A 19809-nucleotide genomic window follows, 5' to 3' on the forward strand; every position below is an offset into this window, starting at 1 on the left:
ATGAGATTCAATTGATACAATTTTGTGATGTCAGGTGAACTGTTTAAGATATAGAAAAATATCTGGCTCATTATCACCCAATATTACAATAGGTTTGTTTTGTATTTGTGGAGATCTACATAAACTAAATTTCTGATTTAGCAGATCTTAAGATCTACATCTACTAGATCTAGATCTATAATATGAGTTTGAAATAATTTAGATGTAATTTAGATTAGATTTATGCAATAAAAAAATCCTAGTAATCTATCAATAGACTGAATGCAACATTAAATTTAAAAATAATAGATTAGTTTTAGTATATTTATCTAGACGTTTGGAAATCAAATTCTACACTTAGGCCTACGTCTAGAAATTGAAATTCTATATTTTGATCTAGTCAATATCAGTCTAAACTAGACCTAGAAATTCTTGATCTAGACTCTACAACAATTTTAATTAGAATATAAATCCAGATCTAGGCTTAAAAATCTAGATTAGATCTTAATCTAGCTGTAATAAGAAATAACGAACACTGAGGATTAACCTAAAACAAGGCTTTATTAAACTAGAACGACACATGAACTGACGAAAGAGACTTGGACTGTAGCACACTAAATCAATGTTGTGAACACATTCTCACGACGTTACACAAACATAAACAAATAGCAACTATTTCACCACATTCACCCCGCCTAGAATTAAAATAGCAAGTATAGTAATATAGTAGGCCAATAGCATAAATAAAATAGAATGCCAGTGCCTGTAATACAATAGATCAATAAATAGTGTCGAAATATTAATTTCTCTAGTAAACAATAGTGAATGGTGATGCAAAGAAACCTAAAAACCAGTATCTGTTGTATGACTTATAAACAATTACTAGTTTCTGTTTTAAATATTAACAAATAGTGTAGTAAGTATACATGTACGTAAGTAAGTGAAAAGTAAACTCTAGTATCAGTAGCAAGAGATAAACAATGCCAGTTTATGTAGAGCATAGGTAGTGCAATAAAGGAACAACTCTAGACTCTATAGTTCGGTCTGGTTCTTCTCTCTCTCAAGTTGTAACGGGGTTGACTATTCTGTTCTACAGTTTGGGAGTCACTAGTGAGTTCCTGAGCGTCAAGTGGGGTATTTTCAAGAGGAAGCGCTCGGAGGTCCTCAGAGCCTACCAGGGGTTCTTTCCTTTCTTGTATCACCGTAGGGGTGTTGACTGGTACTTCCGTGTTTTGAGTTTCTGGAGGATATTCATTATCCTCACCCTGAGGGAAGAACGAAGGTTCACTTGTTGTTGTGGATGGGGAGGGGGTGGGAGCCAAGCGTCTTAGAGAGACCGTCTCCTCTTTACCGCTGGGCAACCGTACGACAGCATATTGGGGGTTGCACATCAGCAATTCGACTTCCTCCGTGAGAGGATCATACTTTGAAGATCGGTTCTCTCTTCTCAGCAACACTCTACCTGGGCTAGATAGCCAAGTGGGGATAGATATCCCGAAGGAGGATTTCCGGTTGAACCGGAAAACTCTCTCATGTGGAGTTTCGTTTGTTGCCGTAGATAGTAATGATCTAATCGAGTATAGGGCCTGGTTCGAGACAAGCTCCCATCTCGAGATCGGGAGATCGAGGTCTTTCAGTGCTAAAGTAACAGCGTTCCATAGAGTTTTGTTTAGTCGTTCAATTTGTCCGTTGCCTGAAGGATTAAAAGCTGTTGTTCTACTTGTAGCTATTCCCCTCTCGTGCAGAAAGGATTGCACCTCCCTCGACATAAAGGACGTACCTCTGTCAGAATGGACGTACTCTGGCATCCCAACAAAGGAAAACAGCTGATTTAAACACTTTATGACAGTGGATGAGGACATATCGGGACATGGGTAGGCAAATGGGAAGCGTGAGTACTCATCCACCATTGTTAATAAGTATTTATTGTGAGTAGCAGATGGGAGTGGCCCCTTAAAATCAATGCTTACTCTCTGAAATGGTTGGGTAGCTTTGATGAGGGTGCCTGAAAACTGTTTGAAGAATCTAGGCTTCAGTTCAGCGCAAGTTTTACATTGGTTTACCACTTTGCGGACGTCCTCGCAGGAAAAAGGTAAGTTCTTAGTCCGAACGAAATGGAGGAGTCTCGTGACCCCTGGGTGACAGAGGTTGTTGTGTAACAGTTTGAGGTCTTCTCCAGTCATTGCTGACGCAAAGTGGTTCCTTGAAAAGGTATCCGCCGCAGCGTTTTGTTTCCCGGGTCGATATACGACGTCATATTGGAAACAACTAAGCTCCAGTCGCCATCTTTGAATCTTTTCGTTTTTGATCTTGCCCTTGTTCTGCTGGTCAAACATAAAAGACACTGAGCGTTGATCTGTAACCAATGTGAAGGGTCTACTGATAAGGTAATGTTGCCATTTTCTCAGGGCTTCTACGATAGCGTATGCTTCCTTTTCCACTGCTGAGTGCCTGCGTTCACTATTAGTTAGTGTTCTTGAAAAGAAGGCGACAGGACGGCCGTCTTGATTAAGAGTGGCGGCAATCGCGATGTCAGAGGCATCTGTTTCGACTGTTAGTGGTCGATTGTAGTCTATCGTCGACACAGCAGCGTTTTCAAGTTCGTGTTTTAGCTGTTTAAAAGCTTGTTGTACTTGTTCAGGGGGAGGAAAGGCTTTGTTGTTCACCAATAAGTGGATCTTGTTGGAGAAATTTGGGATCCATTGAGAATAATAGGACAGTAGTCCAATCACCCGCTTTTGTGATTTCATGTCTTGTGGTGGAGGTAGGTTTCTCAATGCTTGAAATCTTTCGGGGTCTGGTCTTAATTGCCCTTGTGAGATTTCGTAGCCTAGGAGGCATACTTTATTAGTCGCAATAGCACTTTTATCATTGTTGAAGGTGATACCGTACTTTTTAGCGGCATTGAGAAATCTCTGTAGATTCTGGTCGTGGCTAATGGAGTCAAGTCCGCAGATGGTAACGTTATCCACGTAAGCGAACGTGTCCTGTAGCCCTGCCTCCTCAATTATTGTGTTGATCGTCCTTTGAAATGCGGCGACTCCGTTTGTCACTCCAAAAGGAATGCGGCAAAACTGATAAAGCTTTCCACCAGCCTCGAACGCCGTGTACTGCTTTTCATCATCCCTGATAGGTATCTGGTGGTAAGCGCTTTTGAGGTCAAATGTACTGTACATTGAGTATTTAGATATTTCCTGCACCAGTTCATCCACTTTTGGCACGGGATACGCGTCGAGGTAAGTGAATCGATTGATGGTTTGGCTATAGTCGATAACCATTCTCTTTTTGTGCCTTTCATTCGTTGTTACAATTATCTGGGCTCGCCACGGGGACGTGGAAGGCTCAATAATTTTGTCAGATAGAAGTCTCTTGATTTCAGTTTGAATGAATTTGGAGTCAGGCATAGAATATTTTCTAGATTTAGTGGCTATGGGATGGCAGTTAGGAGCCAGATTAGCGAAGAGGCGAGGGGCTTCAACTCGTGCAGCTTTCAGCGTACAGACCTGGAGAGTGCTTCGTTTTCCTTCAAATGGGATCATCAGTTTTTCGTGCTGGCTGATGAAATCTAGCCCTAAGATTACATCAGATACTAGTCCATCTAGTAGTGAGAGCTTAACACTTTCATATTGTTCATCTTTGTACTTTATTTTAGCGAAAATATGGCCGTGAGTAGTGCGAGAAAGATGTGTAGAGGCCATGTAGATTCTGTTTCTGGACGTTTCTAATTTCCATTTGTACCTTTTAGCAATTGAAGAAGATATATAGCTTTCACTGCTCCCCGTATCTACGAGAGCCTTCAATGGTACTCCATTGACGAGTATTGAAATAGTAGATTTAGTAAGACCGGACGCTGGTGTCGATGCCCAGGAAGATCCAACGGTTGTAGTCCGAGACGTGTCATCATCTGCTTTCACTATGGCTGAGGTTGTAGATTTGAGTGTCTGCCTGGTCGATTTACAGACTTTCTGGAAATGGCCCCTCTTACCGCACAAGTTGCATGTAGCGTCACGGGCCGGACATCTAAAGCGTTGATGTGGGCTGTTTCCACAAAAGAAACATCTTTTACTAGTCGCCGCACTCACCTCGTGTTCTACTTTTGTCATTGGAGAAAGGCTCTCCTCGTCGGCGCTAGCTCCACAGGGAGTTTCAGAGTGGATGTTATACGCCATGGCATGGTTATGGGCATATTCGAGTTGTCTTGCCTCTTCATAGGCGCACTGTAGAGTTAGAGTAGATTTCTCTAAGAGTCGCAGTCTTATGCTGTTTGAAGCCAGTCCAGTAATGAAGGCGTCTCTTACGAAGATATCTCTGTGTTCTTCAGCGGTGACAGCTTTGAAGTCACAGTCTTTGGCCATACTTTTAAGCTTAAGTAGGAAGGAGTCAACGGTTTGTCCGTTCTCTTGTCGACAAAGAGTTATCATGTGCCGTGCAAAAATTTCGCTTTTGGGCTTCACGTAGACATTTTGTAGAACTTTGATTGATTCTTCGAACGTTGTACACTCACTTATGTACTGAAATACGCTCGAAGAAACGTAGTTTTCTAGTAATTTCTTTTTGTCAATCTCGCAATGAGAGACTGAGGAGATGAAATTCTCAAATGTTCTCAGCCAGTGCAGCCACTTCTCGGCAGCCGATGGCGAGCTAGGCTCTATGTCTAGCTCTTTTGGCCTAAATAGACGTTCCATTTGTATTACTACTTTTACTTACAGACTGAGAATAGTGTTGAACGAAAATCCCAAAAAGATACGTGAGGCACATAGATCCATGGAATTGAAAATTTCTAGTTTAATAAATTGTAATAAGAAATAACGAACACTGAGGATTAACCTAAAACAAGGCTTTATTAAACTAGAACGACACATGAACTGACGAAAGAGACTTGGACTGTAGCACACTAAATCAATGTTGTGAACACATTCTCACGACGTTACACAAACATAAACAAATAGCAACTATTTCACCACACTAGCTATCATGCCTTTTTTAAATACGAGTCAGATAACGAAGTTTAATAAACATTACTATACCGAGTTGTTTTAGCATTTCATTTCAAGAATTTATTCCATATGACGTCAAAGGAAAAAAATCCCCTACGTCACACGGCCTAGTTAGACTAAAAAATGTCTTCTTTAATACGAGCCAGTTATCGAGGGTTCATAGACATTGGTGCACCGAGTGAGTTCTTTTAGCATTGCATTTAAAGAATTCATTCATATGACGTCAAAAGAAAACAAAATTTCATCACGTCACAATTAAATAGAGTTCTAATAGTATTCATTTAAAGATATATATATATATATATATATATATATATATATATATATATATATATATATATATATATATACTAGGATTAAAGCCTCTCTTTTTGCGTTTTGTCTGTCAGTCAGTCTGTCCGTCCGTCATGTTAATATCGAAAACAAAAAAAACTAAAAGCTATTGAAAATTTGATTAACCTTTAATTTTCCTTCCGAAACATCGCAATAGTTTTAAGTATCTATAATAGATTGTTCCGGATGTTTGTGTATATAGTGAGAGAAAAAGAGAATTTTAGATAAATATAATACCGTTAATTAAATTTTTGAAATGGTCTCATATGAAAATTAGATGTACCTTAACCTTGTGGAGAGATTTTTATACCATACTTTGGTGTTAGGAAGTTGTTTTCCTTAAAAATCGGAAAATAAAATTAACGTTAATTAGATTTTAAAACGTCTAGCTAGAAAAGTAAATGTAATATACGACGTAAGTGCGATTTTACATAAATAGAGTTAGAATGTTTTTCATAAAAATCCGGAACATGAGAATAGTAAATGAGAAGAGGATTATTTGTTTTATTTATTAGAAGAGGGATTTCAAACAGTTATTTGTGTTAGTAGATTTTTCATATAAAATTCGGAACAATTTTGGCGACGATTTGTAAGAAAATTTAAGTAATGTAAGTTGATTTCTTTTTCAAAACCAAATCCGGAACATTCTTTACATATAAAAAAAAAAAAAACTTATGTTTCAGCAAGAAAATTCAATGTAAAATAAGTTTAAAAAGTGTTTTTCAATAATCGTTTCTAGTAAATTACTTTCTGATTTTAAAATCCTGAGCAACCTATTGTCGATATTTTTGAAAAAAAAAAAGTCATTTGACATAAATTTGTTTTAAGTTGAAAATACGGAACTTTTGGATATCGATAATTAAACTATAGTGACTTATTGTCCAAGAATATAAGCGTAATGTAAGTCAATGGTACTATTTTAAATAATCGTTTGACATTAGTTTTTTTATAAAACTTTCTGGAACAACTTCATAGTTCATATCACGGAAATTACATGTAATATAAGTTGGAAGGGCCAAGAATCATTCGTTGGCATTGATTTGTTTTTTTCACAAAACATCCTGAACAATCTATTATAGATACTTAAAACTATTGCAATGTTTTGGAAGGAACATTAAAGGTTAAATCAGATTTTCAATAGCGTTTATTGTTGTTTTTTATCTATACGTGACGAACAGACCGACCAACAGACAAAATGCACAAAAATAAGCGGCTTTTATCCAGATGGGGGCACTAAACAAAAAATAAATAAAATCTGATTATTTGAAAAATTTTAAGGAATTAGTTTAGCACTTCAAAAAGCCGCGGCGTTACGCTACTCACGAAAGTCGCTGCATAAAAAGTCTATTTTAAAAAATGTGCGTGAATTTTACATACAAACCGCATTCTTAGCCTCTATAAGCAAACATAAATGTTTTCTTTTAATTTTAGCAGCTAGTTGTCCAGAAAAAACACCTTTAACTATTATTTATATTTGTTGTAAACATTTCTTTTACATTTTATAAATATATTTGACTTAGTGATACAGAAAATACACAAAAGAGTGTTTTACTTTGTTAACATATTGTAACATTGCGCTCTTACATTTACGTAATTGTTTTAGAATTGGTGTATTTTTATGAAAAAATCGCTTGCATAATTAAACGGTTTGCTTTTAGAAAACCGAAAGTAGCCGTTGCACCTAAACTTTTCAAGCCGCATCGCATGGTGAAATAATATATTTTTTATTTCTCTTCTAGTTTTCTAGATCTGAGTGTGACAGACGGACAGACGGACATTTTCACAAACCTAATAGCGGCTTGTCCCCTTACGGGGGCCCGCTAATAACCAATTAGTTAATTAGTTATTGGTTATTAATTATTTTGATTGGTATCGAAAAAAGGAAATAAATGCTACGTATTGATAGCTGTGGTTAAATATGTGGAGTTATTTCCCTTAATACGTTTTGTGCACGTTTTTTCTTCCACTTCCTATTCTCGGATCAAGTTGAAATTTTGCACAATTATTCCTAGTCGATGACAATACATGAATCTTTAAAAAAAAAAAACACACAACAAACTAGTTCATCAATTAGTGGTCATTAATTAATTTTGTGTTATACAGAAAAACGAAGCATATTCCTCCAGTCATGAGATATATGAATACTGTACTAATTTTTAAAAAGTTTTTTGTGAGTATATTTTGAGTGTTATTCAACCATAAAATCAGAATTAAAGCCATTATAAGAGGATCCAAATCTAGAGATATATCTTTTGAAATTCTAAAATAAAGTTGTGAAAGGTTTAAAACAAGGCTGAGTTGAGAATCTTATGGTCAACAAAAAAACTCACTAAGAAAAGTGGGTCTATATTTACAAGCAATACATCTGTGTTTCATGATGTTAATCTCTAAATAAGAAACAGTTGAGATAATAAGCTAGATAAAGATAGAAGTTCACACAAAAAAAAGTTAATCTTAAAAGAAAACATCCAGTCTCATCTCGTTTGCCTGGTAACGTACAGACATTTTAAAGTGACTAAAGTAAAAGTAAAGTAGCTCCTTTCAGACTTTGCGATCTACAGGGCAGTCGATGTTAAGATCATGTTTCTATGGCTGACGGCTAACGAGGGTGCTATGTAGGCAGCACAACGACCAACCGCCTTTTCTTTTCCCCAACTAATGGCATGTACCCATTAGAGTTGAGTGGACTCAGGAGTGTCCTAAGAATCCCGAATATAAAAAATACCAGTTTACAACAGGATTCGAACCCGGGACCTCTCGCTTCGGAAGCTAAGTGCTTTACCACTCAGTCACCACACCCAGATCCATCAGATATAAATGTGTTGAAAAAAAGGCGAAAATAAAAAGTTATCATGTCTTGTTTGTGATTTGTAGAATAGAAGAAAAATTTTGTGTTATACAGAAAAACGAAGCATATTCCTCCAGTCATGAGATATATGAATACTGTACTAATTTTTAAAAAGTTTTTTGTGAGTATATTTTGAGTGTTATTCAACCATAAAATCAGAATTATAACACCCAGATCCATCAGATATAAATGTGTTGAAAAAAAGGCGAAAATAAAAAGTTATCATGTCTTGTCGATGATTTGTAGAATAGAAGAAAAATGCCACTCTATAGCATCTGCTGAAGCAAGACTGTGTCCTTCAAAATAACACTGAGTTTTATGCGATGTTTGAATGAATTGAAATAAATAAACTTGAATCCTTTATTTTTTTAAAAAAAAAGCTTTATTCAATAATGACAGACATATAAAATAAAGGTTTATAGAAATAAATCCAAAAAAAAAAATTACTGCATCTATTTCACACATCACAAAACAATAAGATCTATGACATCAAATAGTATTGTATTGAGTTTTGTTCTACTCCTCATGTACTTTATACAGACACTGGATAGTGTGATTGTGACACCAAGAGATATATAAACAAGTTATCTGTCCATTCTCTTATATATGGCATAGATCTACAGTGGATAGTGTGATTGTGACACCAAGAGATATATAAACAAGTTATCTGTCCATTCTCTTATATATGGCATAGATCTACACACCAACACATCCACATACCTGCACACTTTTATAGCATAGATTGCAGAAACACTCACAATAGCACTCAAATACACGTGCACACACACACACAAACGAATCCTGTTACAATGATGGTTGTTTCTTTTAAAGTTCCAAGTTCAGCCTCTCTTCGATTCTGTGGCATTTTACGTCTCGTGAGATAATCTTTTCCCTTGTAACTAAAGAGGCCAATCCTTGATTCGCAGCTGCTGTCACAGGTTGGACATTATTTTAAGTTTTGAAAGGGCTGCTGTGGACTGTGCTATTCGGGCCAATAGTTCGGGTTTTGTTCGCTCATCTGAGACAATAGCTCCGAGGTATTTGAAGCTGTTAACACTAGTTAGCTTTTTACCTCCAATACTGATGCCTCTTTTAAAGACCTGATGGCTATTGGTTCAAACAAAATAGTGACATGACTAGTTTATAAATCGTTAGTTCATGTTTAAAATACAGTAGTTTATGTTTGTTCGTGTCCATACAATTATTCGTTTTTACTGAAAAGCTCAGGGAAATAGGAAATTAATACACACTGGGGGAATTTTGGTGCCCCTCTCCACTTGGTGCCCTGTGCGGCCCGCACCACCCGCACATTGGTAGCTACTCCACTGACCTATCCCTTGATCTGCAGCACCATTGGGGCAACCTTCTTTCTCCATTCTTATCTCTCATTTGTCTTTGATATAATATCATTTGGATGTTCTTTCTGAAAATATTGAAGCCTGCCTGGGTGGACCACTTCGGGGGCCGATTTTAAGTTTGTGTTTCCACACAAACTGTCTTTGTAACCTTGTATATTCCCGCTCTTGAGCAACAATCTGTGAGCCTCGTTTTAACACGAGGTACGAATTACTTTCTTACACGTACACACACACACACACACACATAATGACATATATGAACTATTATAGAGGCCTACCCACAATTCAAACCAGCGCTCCTTATATGGACTGCATTATCTAGAAATTCAGATAAACAATCAAATCGTAGACCAAGTGCAAGAATACGAATAACCAGGCACAACCATAAACAACAAGCTGACAGAATGAACACTCTGAGATCTTTACACCAAGATGCATCAAATACTTTTCTATCTTTTGAAGCTAAGAAAATTTAAACACAATTATATTACGTTTGTATACAACTACCATCAGTTGTCTAGTTACCTTTGCCATCTACCATCAGTTGTCTAGTTACCTTTACCATCAATGCTGGTAATGACACAAAGATTTGTATGCCTACTAAATAGACTAATTTAAAAAAAAAGCACCTAACATCACTCAAACACAGCTACCATTTTGTGAAGAACTATAGGCCTACTTCATGAGAGATTTATTCCACACAGTGCCGTTGTGAGGGTGGGGAGGGGGGGGGTTCAAATTTGAAGATCCACTCATTATCTCATGTCATGATGTCGAATAAATAATTATCTTGTCTCTTATCAATAGAGGCCCAGCTTAGATTTATCAATGGTAAAAAAAATCTTACCATTCTAATGAGATTCAATTGATACAATTTTGTGATGTCAGGTGAACTGTTTAAGATATAGAAAAATATCTGGCTCATTATCACCCAATATTACAATAGGTTTGTTTTGTATTTGTGGAGATCTACATAAACTAAATTTCTGATTTAGCAGATCTTAAGATCTACATCTACTAGATCTAGATCTATAATATGAGTTTGAAATAATTTAGATGTAATTTAGATTAGATTTATGCAATAAAAAAATCCTAGTAATCTATCAATAGACTGAATGCAACATTAAATTTAAAAATAATAGATTAGTTTTAGTATATTTATCTAGACGTTTGGAAATCAAATTCTACACTTAGGCCTACGTCTAGAAATTGAAATTCTATATTTTGATCTAGTCAATATCAGTCTAAACTAGACCTAGAAATTCTTGATCTAGACTCTACAACAATTTTAATTAGAATATAAATCCAGATCTAGGCTTAAAAATCTAGATTAGATCTTAATCTAGCTGTAATAAGAAATAACGAACACTGAGGATTAACCTAAAACAAGGCTTTATTAAACTAGAACGACACATGAACTGACGAAAGAGACTTGGACTGTAGCACACTAAATCAATGTTGTGAACACATTCTCACGACGTTACACAAACATAAACAAATAGCAACTATTTCACCACATTCACCCCGCCTAGAATTAAAATAGCAAGTATAGTAATATAGTAGGCCAATAGCATAAATAAAATAGAATGCCAGTGCCTGTAATACAATAGATCAATAAATAGTGTCGAAATATTAATTTCTCTAGTAAACAATAGTGAATGGTGATGCAAAGAAACCTAAAAACCAGTATCTGTTGTATGACTTATAAACAATTACTAGTTTCTGTTTTAAATATTAACAAATAGTGTAGTAAGTATACATGTACGTAAGTAAGTGAAAAGTAAACTCTAGTATCAGTAGCAAGAGATAAACAATGCCAGTTTATGTAGAGCATAGGTAGTGCAATAAAGGAACAACTCTAGACTCTATAGTTCGGTCTGGTTCTTCTCTCTCTCAAGTTGTAACGGGGTTGACTATTCTGTTCTACAGTTTGGGAGTCACTAGTGAGTTCCTGAGCGTCAAGTGGGGTATTTTCAAGAGGAAGCGCTCGGAGGTCCTCAGAGCCTACCAGGGGTTCTTTCCTTTCTTGTATCACCGTAGGGGTGTTGACTGGTACTTCCGTGTTTTGAGTTTCTGGAGGATATTCATTATCCTCACCCTGAGGGAAGAACGAAGGTTCACTTGTTGTTGTGGATGGGGAGGGGGTGGGAGCCAAGCGTCTTAGAGAGACCGTCTCCTCTTTACCGCTGGGCAACCGTACGACAGCATATTGGGGGTTGCACATCAGCAATTCGACTTCCTCCGTGAGAGGATCATACTTTGAAGATCGGTTCTCTCTTCTCAGCAACACTCTACCTGGGCTAGATAGCCAAGTGGGGATAGATATCCCGAAGGAGGATTTCCGGTTGAACCGGAAAACTCTCTCATGTGAAGTTTCGTTTGTTGCCGTAGATAGTAATGATCTAATCGAGTATAGGGCCTGGTTCGAGACAAGCTCCCATCTCGAGATCGGGAGATCGAGGTCTTTCAGTGCTAAAGTAACAGCGTTCCATAGAGTTTTGTTTAGTCGTTCAATTTGTCCGTTGCCTGAAGGATTAAAAGCTGTTGTTCTACTTGTAGCTATTCCCCTCTCGTGCAGAAAGGATTGCACCTCCCTCGACATAAAGGACGTACCTCTGTCAGAATGGACGTACTCTGGCATCCCAACAAAGGAAAACAGCTGATTTAAACACTTTATGACAGTGGATGAGGACATATCGGGACATGGGTAGGCAAATGGGAAGCGTGAGTACTCATCCACCATTGTTAATAAGTATTTATTGTGAGTAGCAGATGGGAGTGGCCCCTTAAAATCAATGCTTACTCTCTGAAATGGTTGGGTAGCTTTGATGAGGGTGCCTGAAAACTGTTTGAAGAATCTAGGCTTCAGTTCAGCGCAAGTTTTACATTGGTTTACCACTTTGCGGACGTCCTCGCAGGAAAAAGGTAAGTTCTTAGTCCGAACGAAATGGAGGAGTCTCGTGACCCCTGGGTGACAGAGGTTGTTGTGTAACAGTTTGAGGTCTTCTCCAGTCATTGCTGACGCAAAGTGGTTCCTTGAAAAGGTATCCGCCGCAGCGTTTTGTTTCCCGGGTCGATATACGACGTCATATTGGAAACAACTAAGCTCCAGTCGCCATCTTTGAATCTTTTCGTTTTTGATCTTGCCCTTGTTCTGCTGGTCAAACATAAAAGACACTGAGCGTTGATCTGTAACCAATGTGAAGGGTCTACTGATAAGGTAATGTTGCCATTTTCTCAGGGCTTCTACGATAGCGTATGCTTCCTTTTCCACTGCTGAGTGCCTGCGTTCACTATTAGTTAGTGTTCTTGAAAAGAAGGCGACAGGACGGCCGTCTTGATTAAGAGTGGCGGCAATCGCGATGTCAGAGGCATCTGTTTCGACTGTTAGTGGTCGATTGTAGTCTATCGTCGACACAGCAGCGTTTTCAAGTTCGTGTTTTAGCTGTTTAAAAGCTTGTTGTACTTGTTCAGGGGGAGGAAAGGCTTTGTTGTTCACCAATAAGTGGATCTTGTTGGAGAAATTTGGGATCCATTGAGAATAATAGGACAGTAGTCCAATCACCCGCTTTTGTGATTTCATGTCTTGTGGTGGAGGTAGGTTTCTCAATGCTTGAAATCTTTCGGGGTCTGGTCTTAATTGCCCTTGTGAGATTTCGTAGCCTAGGAGGCATACTTTATTAGTCGCAATAGCACTTTTATCATTGTTGAAGGTGATACCGTACTTTTTAGCGGCATTGAGAAATCTCTGTAGATTCTGGTCGTGGCTAATGGAGTCAAGTCCGCAGATGGTAACGTTATCCACGTAAGCGAACGTGTCCTGTAGCCCTGCCTCCTCAATTATTGTGTTGATCGTCCTTTGAAATGCGGCGACTCCGTTTGTCACTCCAAAAGGAATGCGGCAAAACTGATAAAGCTTTCCACCAGCCTCGAACGCCGTGTACTGCTTTTCATCATCCCTGATAGGTATCTGGTGGTAAGCGCTTTTGAGGTCAAATGTACTGTACATTGAGTATTTAGATATTTCCTGCACCAGTTCATCCACTTTTGGCACGGGATACGCGTCGAGGTAAGTGAATCGATTGATGGTTTGGCTATAGTCGATAACCATTCTCTTTTTGTGCCTTTCATTCGTTGTTACAATTATCTGGGCTCGCCACGGGGACGTGGAAGGCTCAATAATTTTGTCAGATAGAAGTCTCTTGATTTCAGTTTGAATGAATTTGGAGTCAGGCATAGAATATTTTCTAGATTTAGTGGCTATGGGATGGCAGTTAGGAGCCAGATTAGCGAAGAGGCGAGGGGCTTCAACTCGTGCAGCTTTCAGCGTACAGACCTGGAGAGTGCTTCGTTTTCCTTCAAATGGGATCATCAGTTTTTCGTGCTGGCTGATGAAATCTAGCCCTAAGATTACATCAGATACTAGTCCATCTAGTAGTGAGAGCTTAACACTTTCATATTGTTCATCTTTGTACTTTATTTTAGCGAAAATATGGCCGTGAGTAGTGCGAGAAAGATGTGTAGAGGCCATGTAGATTCTGTTTCTGGACGTTTCTAATTTCCATTTGTACCTTTTAGCAATTGAAGAAGATATATAGCTTTCACTGCTCCCCGTATCTACGAGAGCCTTCAATGGTACTCCATTGACGAGTATTGAAATAGTAGATTTAGTAAGACCGGACGCTGGTGTCGATGCCCAGGAAGATCCAACGGTTGTAGTCCGAGACGTGTCATCATCTGCTTTCACTATGGCTGAGGTTGTAGATTTGAGTGTCTGCCTGGTCGATTTACAGACTTTCTGGAAATGGCCCCTCTTACCGCACAAGTTGCATGTAGCGTCACGGGCCGGACATCTAAAGCGTTGATGTGGGCTGTTTCCACAAAAGAAACATCTTTTACTAGTCGCCGCACTCACCTCGTGTTCTACTTTTGTCATTGGAGAAAGGCTCTCCTCGTCGGCGCTAGCTCCACAGGGAGTTTCAGAGTGGATGTTATACGCCATGGCATGGTTATGGGCATATTCGAGTTGTCTTGCCTCTTCATAGGCGCACTGTAGAGTTAGAGTAGATTTCTCTAAGAGTCGCAGTCTTATGCTGTTTGAAGCCAGTCCAGTAATGAAGGCGTCTCTTACGAAGATATCTCTGTGTTCTTCAGCGGTGACAGCTTTGAAGTCACAGTCTTTGGCCATACTTTTAAGCTTAAGTAGGAAGGAGTCAACGGTTTGTCCGTTCTCTTGTCGACAAAGAGTTATCATGTGCCGTGCAAAAATTTCGCTTTTGGGCTTCACGTAGACATTTTGTAGAACTTTGATTGATTCTTCGAACGTTGTACACTCACTTATGTACTGAAATACGCTCGAAGAAACGTAGTTTTCTAGTAATTTCTTTTTGTCAATCTCGCAATGAGAGACTGAGGAGATGAAATTCTCAAATGTTCTCAGCCAGTGCAGCCACTTCTCGGCAGCCGATGGCGAGCTAGGCTCTATGTCTAGCTCTTTTGGCCTAAATAGACGTTCCATTTGTATTACTACTTTTACTTACAGACTGAGAATAGTGTTGAACGAAAATCCCAAAAAGATACGTGAGGCACATAGATCCATGGAATTGAAAATTTCTAGTTTAATAAATTGTAATAAGAAATAACGAACACTGAGGATTAACCTAAAACAAGGCTTTATTAAACTAGAACGACACATGAACTGACGAAAGAGACTTGGACTGTAGCACACTAAATCAATGTTGTGAACACATTCTCACGACGTTACACAAACATAAACAAATAGCAACTATTTCACCACACTAGCTATCATGCCTTTTTTAAATACGAGTCAGATAACGAAGTTTAATAAACATTACTATACCGAGTTGTTTTAGCATTTCATTTCAAGAATTTATTCCATATGACGTCAAAGGAAAAAAATCCCCTACGTCACACGGCCTAGTTAGACTAAAAAATGTCTTCTTTAATACGAGCCAGTTATCGAGGGTTCATAGACATTGGTGCACCGAGTGAGTTCTTTTAGCATTGCATTTAAAGAATTCATTCATATGACGTCAAAAGAAAACAAAATTTCATCACGTCACAATTAAATAGAGTTCTAATAGTATTCATTTAAAGATATATATATATATATATATATATATATATATATATATATATATATATATATATATATATATATATATATATATATACTAGGATTAAAGCCTCTCTTTTTGCGTTTTGTCTGTCAGTCAGTCTGTCCGTCCGTCATGTTAATATCGAAAACAAAAAAAACTAAAAGCTATTGAAAATTTGATTAACCTTTAATTTTCCTTCCGAAACATCGCAATAGTTTTAAGTATCTATAATAGATTGTTCCGGATGTTTGTGTATATAGTGAGAGAAAAAGAGAATTTTAGATAAATATAATACCGTTAATTAAATTTTTGAAATGGTCTCATATGAAAATTAGATGTACCTTAACCTTGTGGAGAGATTTTTATACCATACTTTGGTGTTAGGAAGTTGTTTTCCTTAAAAATCGGAAAATAAAATTAACGTTAATTAGATTTTAAAACGTCTAGCTAGAAAAGTAAATGTAATATACGACGTAAGTGCGATTTTACATAAATAGAGTTAGAATGTTTTTCATAAAAATCCGGAACATGAGAATAGTAAATGAGAAGAGGATTATTTGTTTTATTTATTAGAAGAGGGATTTCAAACAGTTATTTGTGTTAGTAGATTTTTCATATAAAATTCGGAACAATTTTGGCGACGATTTGTAAGAAAATTTAAGTAATGTAAGTTGATTTCTTTTTCAAAACCAAATCCGGAACATTCTTTACATATAAAAAAAAAAAAAAACTTATGTTTCAGCAAGAAAATTCAATGTAAAATAAGTTTAAAAAGTGTTTTTCAATAATCGTTTCTAGTAAATTACTTTCTGATTTTAAAATCCTGAGCAACCTATTGTCGATATTTTTGAAAAAAAAAAAGTCATTTGACATAAATTTGTTTTAAGTTGAAAATACGGAACTTTTGGATATCGATAATTAAACTATAGTGACTTATTGTCCAAGAATATAAGCGTAATGTAAGTCAATGGTACTATTTTAAATAATCGTTTGACATTAGTTTTTTTATAAAACTTTCTGGAACAACTTCATAGTTCATATCACGGAAATTACATGTAATATAAGTTGGAAGGGCCAAGAATCATTCGTTGGCATTGATTTGTTTTTTTCACAAAACATCCTGAACAATCTATTATAGATACTTAAAACTATTGCAATGTTTTGGAAGGAACATTAAAGGTTAAATCAGATTTTCAATAGCGTTTATTGTTGTTTTTTATCTATACGTGACGAACAGACCGACCAACAGACAAAATGCACAAAAATAAGCGGCTTTTATCCAGATGGGGGCACTAAACAAAAAATAAATAAAATCTGATTATTTGAAAAATTTTAAGGAATTAGTTTAGCACTTCAAAAAGCCGCGGCGTTACGCTACTCACGAAAGTCGCTGCATAAAAAGTCTATTTTAAAAAATGTGCGTGAATTTTACATACAAACCGCATTCTTAGCCTCTATAAGCAAACATAAATGTTTTCTTTTAATTTTAGCAGCTAGTTGTCCAGAAAAAACACCTTTAACTATTATTTATATTTGTTGTAAACATTTCTTTTACATTTTATAAATATATTTGACTTAGTGATACAGAAAATACACAAAAGAGTGTTTTACTTTGTTAACATATTGTAACATTGCGCTCTTACATTTACGTAATTGTTTTAGAATTGGTGTATTTTTATGAAAAAATCGCTTGCATAATTAAACGGTTTGCTTTTAGAAAACCGAAAGTAGCCGTTGCACCTAAACTTTTCAAGCCGCATCGCATGGTGAAATAATATATTTTTTATTTCTCTTCTAGTTTTCTAGATCTGAGTGTGACAGACGGACAGACGGACATTTTCACAAACCTAATAGCGGCTTGTCCCCTTACGGGGGCCCGCTAATAACCAATTAGTTAATTAGTTATTGGTTATTAATTATTTTGATTGGTATCGAAAAAAGGAAATAAATGCTACGTATTGATAGCTGTGGTTAAATATGTGGAGTTATTTCCCTTAATACGTTTTGTGCACGTTTTTTCTTCCACTTCCTATTCTCGGATCAAGTTGAAATTTTGCACAATTATTCCTAGTCGATGACAATACATGAATCTTTAAAAAAAAAAAACACACAACAAACTAGTTCATCAATTAGTGGTCATTAATTAATTTTGTGTTATACAGAAAAACGAAGCATATTCCTCCAGTCATGAGATATATGAATACTGTACTAATTTTTAAAAAGTTTTTTGTGAGTATATTTTGAGTGTTATTCAACCATAAAATCAGAATTAAAGCCATTATAAGAGGATCCAAATCTAGAGATATATCTTTTGAAATTCTAAAATAAAGTTGTGAAAGGTTTAAAACAAGGCTGAGTTGAGAATCTTATGGTCAACAAAAAAACTCACTAAGAAAAGTGGGTCTATATTTACAAGCAATACATCTGTGTTTCATGATGTTAATCTCTAAATAAGAAACAGTTGAGATAATAAGCTAGATAAAGATAGAAGTTCACACAAAAAAAAGTTAATCTTAAAAGAAAACATCCAGTCTCATCTCGTTTGCCTGGTAACGTACAGACATTTTAAAGTGACTAAAGTAAAAGTAAAGTAGCTCCTTTCAGACTTTGCGATCTACAGGGCAGTCGATGTTAAGATCATGTTTCTATGGCTGACGGCTAACGAGGGTGCTATGTAGGCAGCACAACGACCAACCGCCTTTTCTTTTCCCCAACTAATGGCATGTACCCATTAGAGTTGAGTGGACTCAGGAGTGTCCTAAGAATCCCGAATATCAAAAATACCAGTTTACAACAGGATTCGAACCCGGGACCTCTCGCTTCGGAAGCTAAGTGCTTTACCACTCAGTCACCACACCCAGATCCATCAGATATAAATGTGTTGAAAAAAAGGCGAAAATAAAAAGTTATCATGTCTTGTTTGTGATTTGTAGAATAGAAGAAAAATTTTGTGTTATACAGAAAAACGAAGCATATTCCTCCAGTCATGAGATATATGAATACTGTACTAATTTTTAAAAAGTTTTTTGTGAGTATATTTTGAGTGTTATTCAACCATAAAATCAGAATTATAACACCCAGATCCATCAGATATAAATGTGTTGAAAAAAAGGCGAAAATAAAAAGTTATCATGTCTTGTCGATGATTTGTAGAATAGAAGAAAAATGCCACTCTATAGCATCTGCTGAAGCAAGACTGTGTCCTTCAAAATAACACTGAGTTTTATGCGATGTTTGAATGAATTGAAATAAATAAACTTGAATCCTTTATTTTTTAAAAAAAAAAGCTTTATTCAATAATGACAGACATATAAAATAAAGGTTTATAGAAATAAATCCAAAAAAAAAAATTACTGCATCTATTTCACACATCACAAAACAATAAGATCTATGACATCAAATAGTATTGTATTGAGTTTTGTTCTACTCCTCATGTACTTTATACAGACACTGGATAGTGTGATTGTGACACCAAGAGATATATAAACAAGTTATCTGTCCATTCTCTTATATATGGCATAGATCTACAGTGGATAGTGTGATTGTGACACCAAGAGATATATAAACAAGTTATCTGTCCATTCTCTTATATATGGCATAGATCTACACACCAACACATCCACATACCTGCACACTTTTATAGCATAGATTGCAGAAACACTCACAATAGCACTCAAATACACGTGCACACACACACACAAACGAATCCTGTTACAATGATGGTTGTTTCTTTTAAAGTTCCAAGTTCAGCCTCTCTTCGATTCTGTGGCATTTTACGTCTCGTGAGATAATCTTTTCCCTTGTAACTAAAGAGGCCAATCCTTGATTCGCAGCTGCTGTCACAGGTTGGACATTATTTTAAGTTTTGAAAGGGCTGCTGTGGACTGTGCAATACGCGCATAAAGTGTTATCATTTCATTTTGTTATACTAAATCTGTTCAGATACTCGCTAACATGCAGTTCTACCTGACAACGCCTGCCGCAGTTCTGACTGTCGATCCAACGGGTTACACAAAGAAGCACACAGTGACCTTCATGACAATACGAACGTGTAGGGTGCATAAATATATCACATACAAAATAGCTGTAGACGAGGGAACAAAGATCCCATAATTTTTTGAAACAATATTCATACACAAAAATTAGCTTGGGTTTTGCTTGGGTTTTTCTGGGGC

General features: G+C 36.7%; 2 protein-coding genes across 2 annotated transcripts; both read right to left on the reverse strand.

Moving 5' to 3' along the window:
* Positions 1 to 488: 488 nt before the first annotated feature.
* Positions 489 to 4769, reverse strand: LOC129928368 (uncharacterized). Its single transcript, XM_056042583.1, has 2 exons — positions 2671 to 4769; positions 489 to 492 (listed from the first exon to the last, which is right to left on the reverse strand). Exons 1-2 carry the CDS (start codon positions 4662 to 4664, stop codon positions 489 to 491), a joined length of 1998 nt encoding a protein of 665 aa, XP_055898558.1. The 5' UTR covers positions 4665 to 4769.
* A 6088-nt stretch (positions 4770 to 10857) lies between these two features.
* Positions 10858 to 15138, reverse strand: LOC129928369 (uncharacterized). Its single transcript, XM_056042585.1, has 2 exons — positions 13040 to 15138; positions 10858 to 10861 (listed from the first exon to the last, which is right to left on the reverse strand). Exons 1-2 carry the CDS (start codon positions 15031 to 15033, stop codon positions 10858 to 10860), a joined length of 1998 nt encoding a protein of 665 aa, XP_055898560.1. The 5' UTR covers positions 15034 to 15138.
* Positions 15139 to 19809: the final 4671 nt, after the last annotated feature.

This window comes from Biomphalaria glabrata, chromosome 9 (genome assembly GCF_947242115.1).
Source record: "Biomphalaria glabrata chromosome 9, xgBioGlab47.1, whole genome shotgun sequence".
Taxonomy (NCBI): domain Eukaryota; kingdom Metazoa; phylum Mollusca; class Gastropoda; family Planorbidae; genus Biomphalaria; species Biomphalaria glabrata.

Coding starts and splice junctions, on each gene's coding strand:
- LOC129928368 (XM_056042583.1), bottom strand. CDS start 4,664: ATGGAACGTCTATTTAGGCCAAAAGAGCTAGACATAGAGCCTAGCTCG.
- LOC129928369 (XM_056042585.1), bottom strand. CDS start 15,033: ATGGAACGTCTATTTAGGCCAAAAGAGCTAGACATAGAGCCTAGCTCG.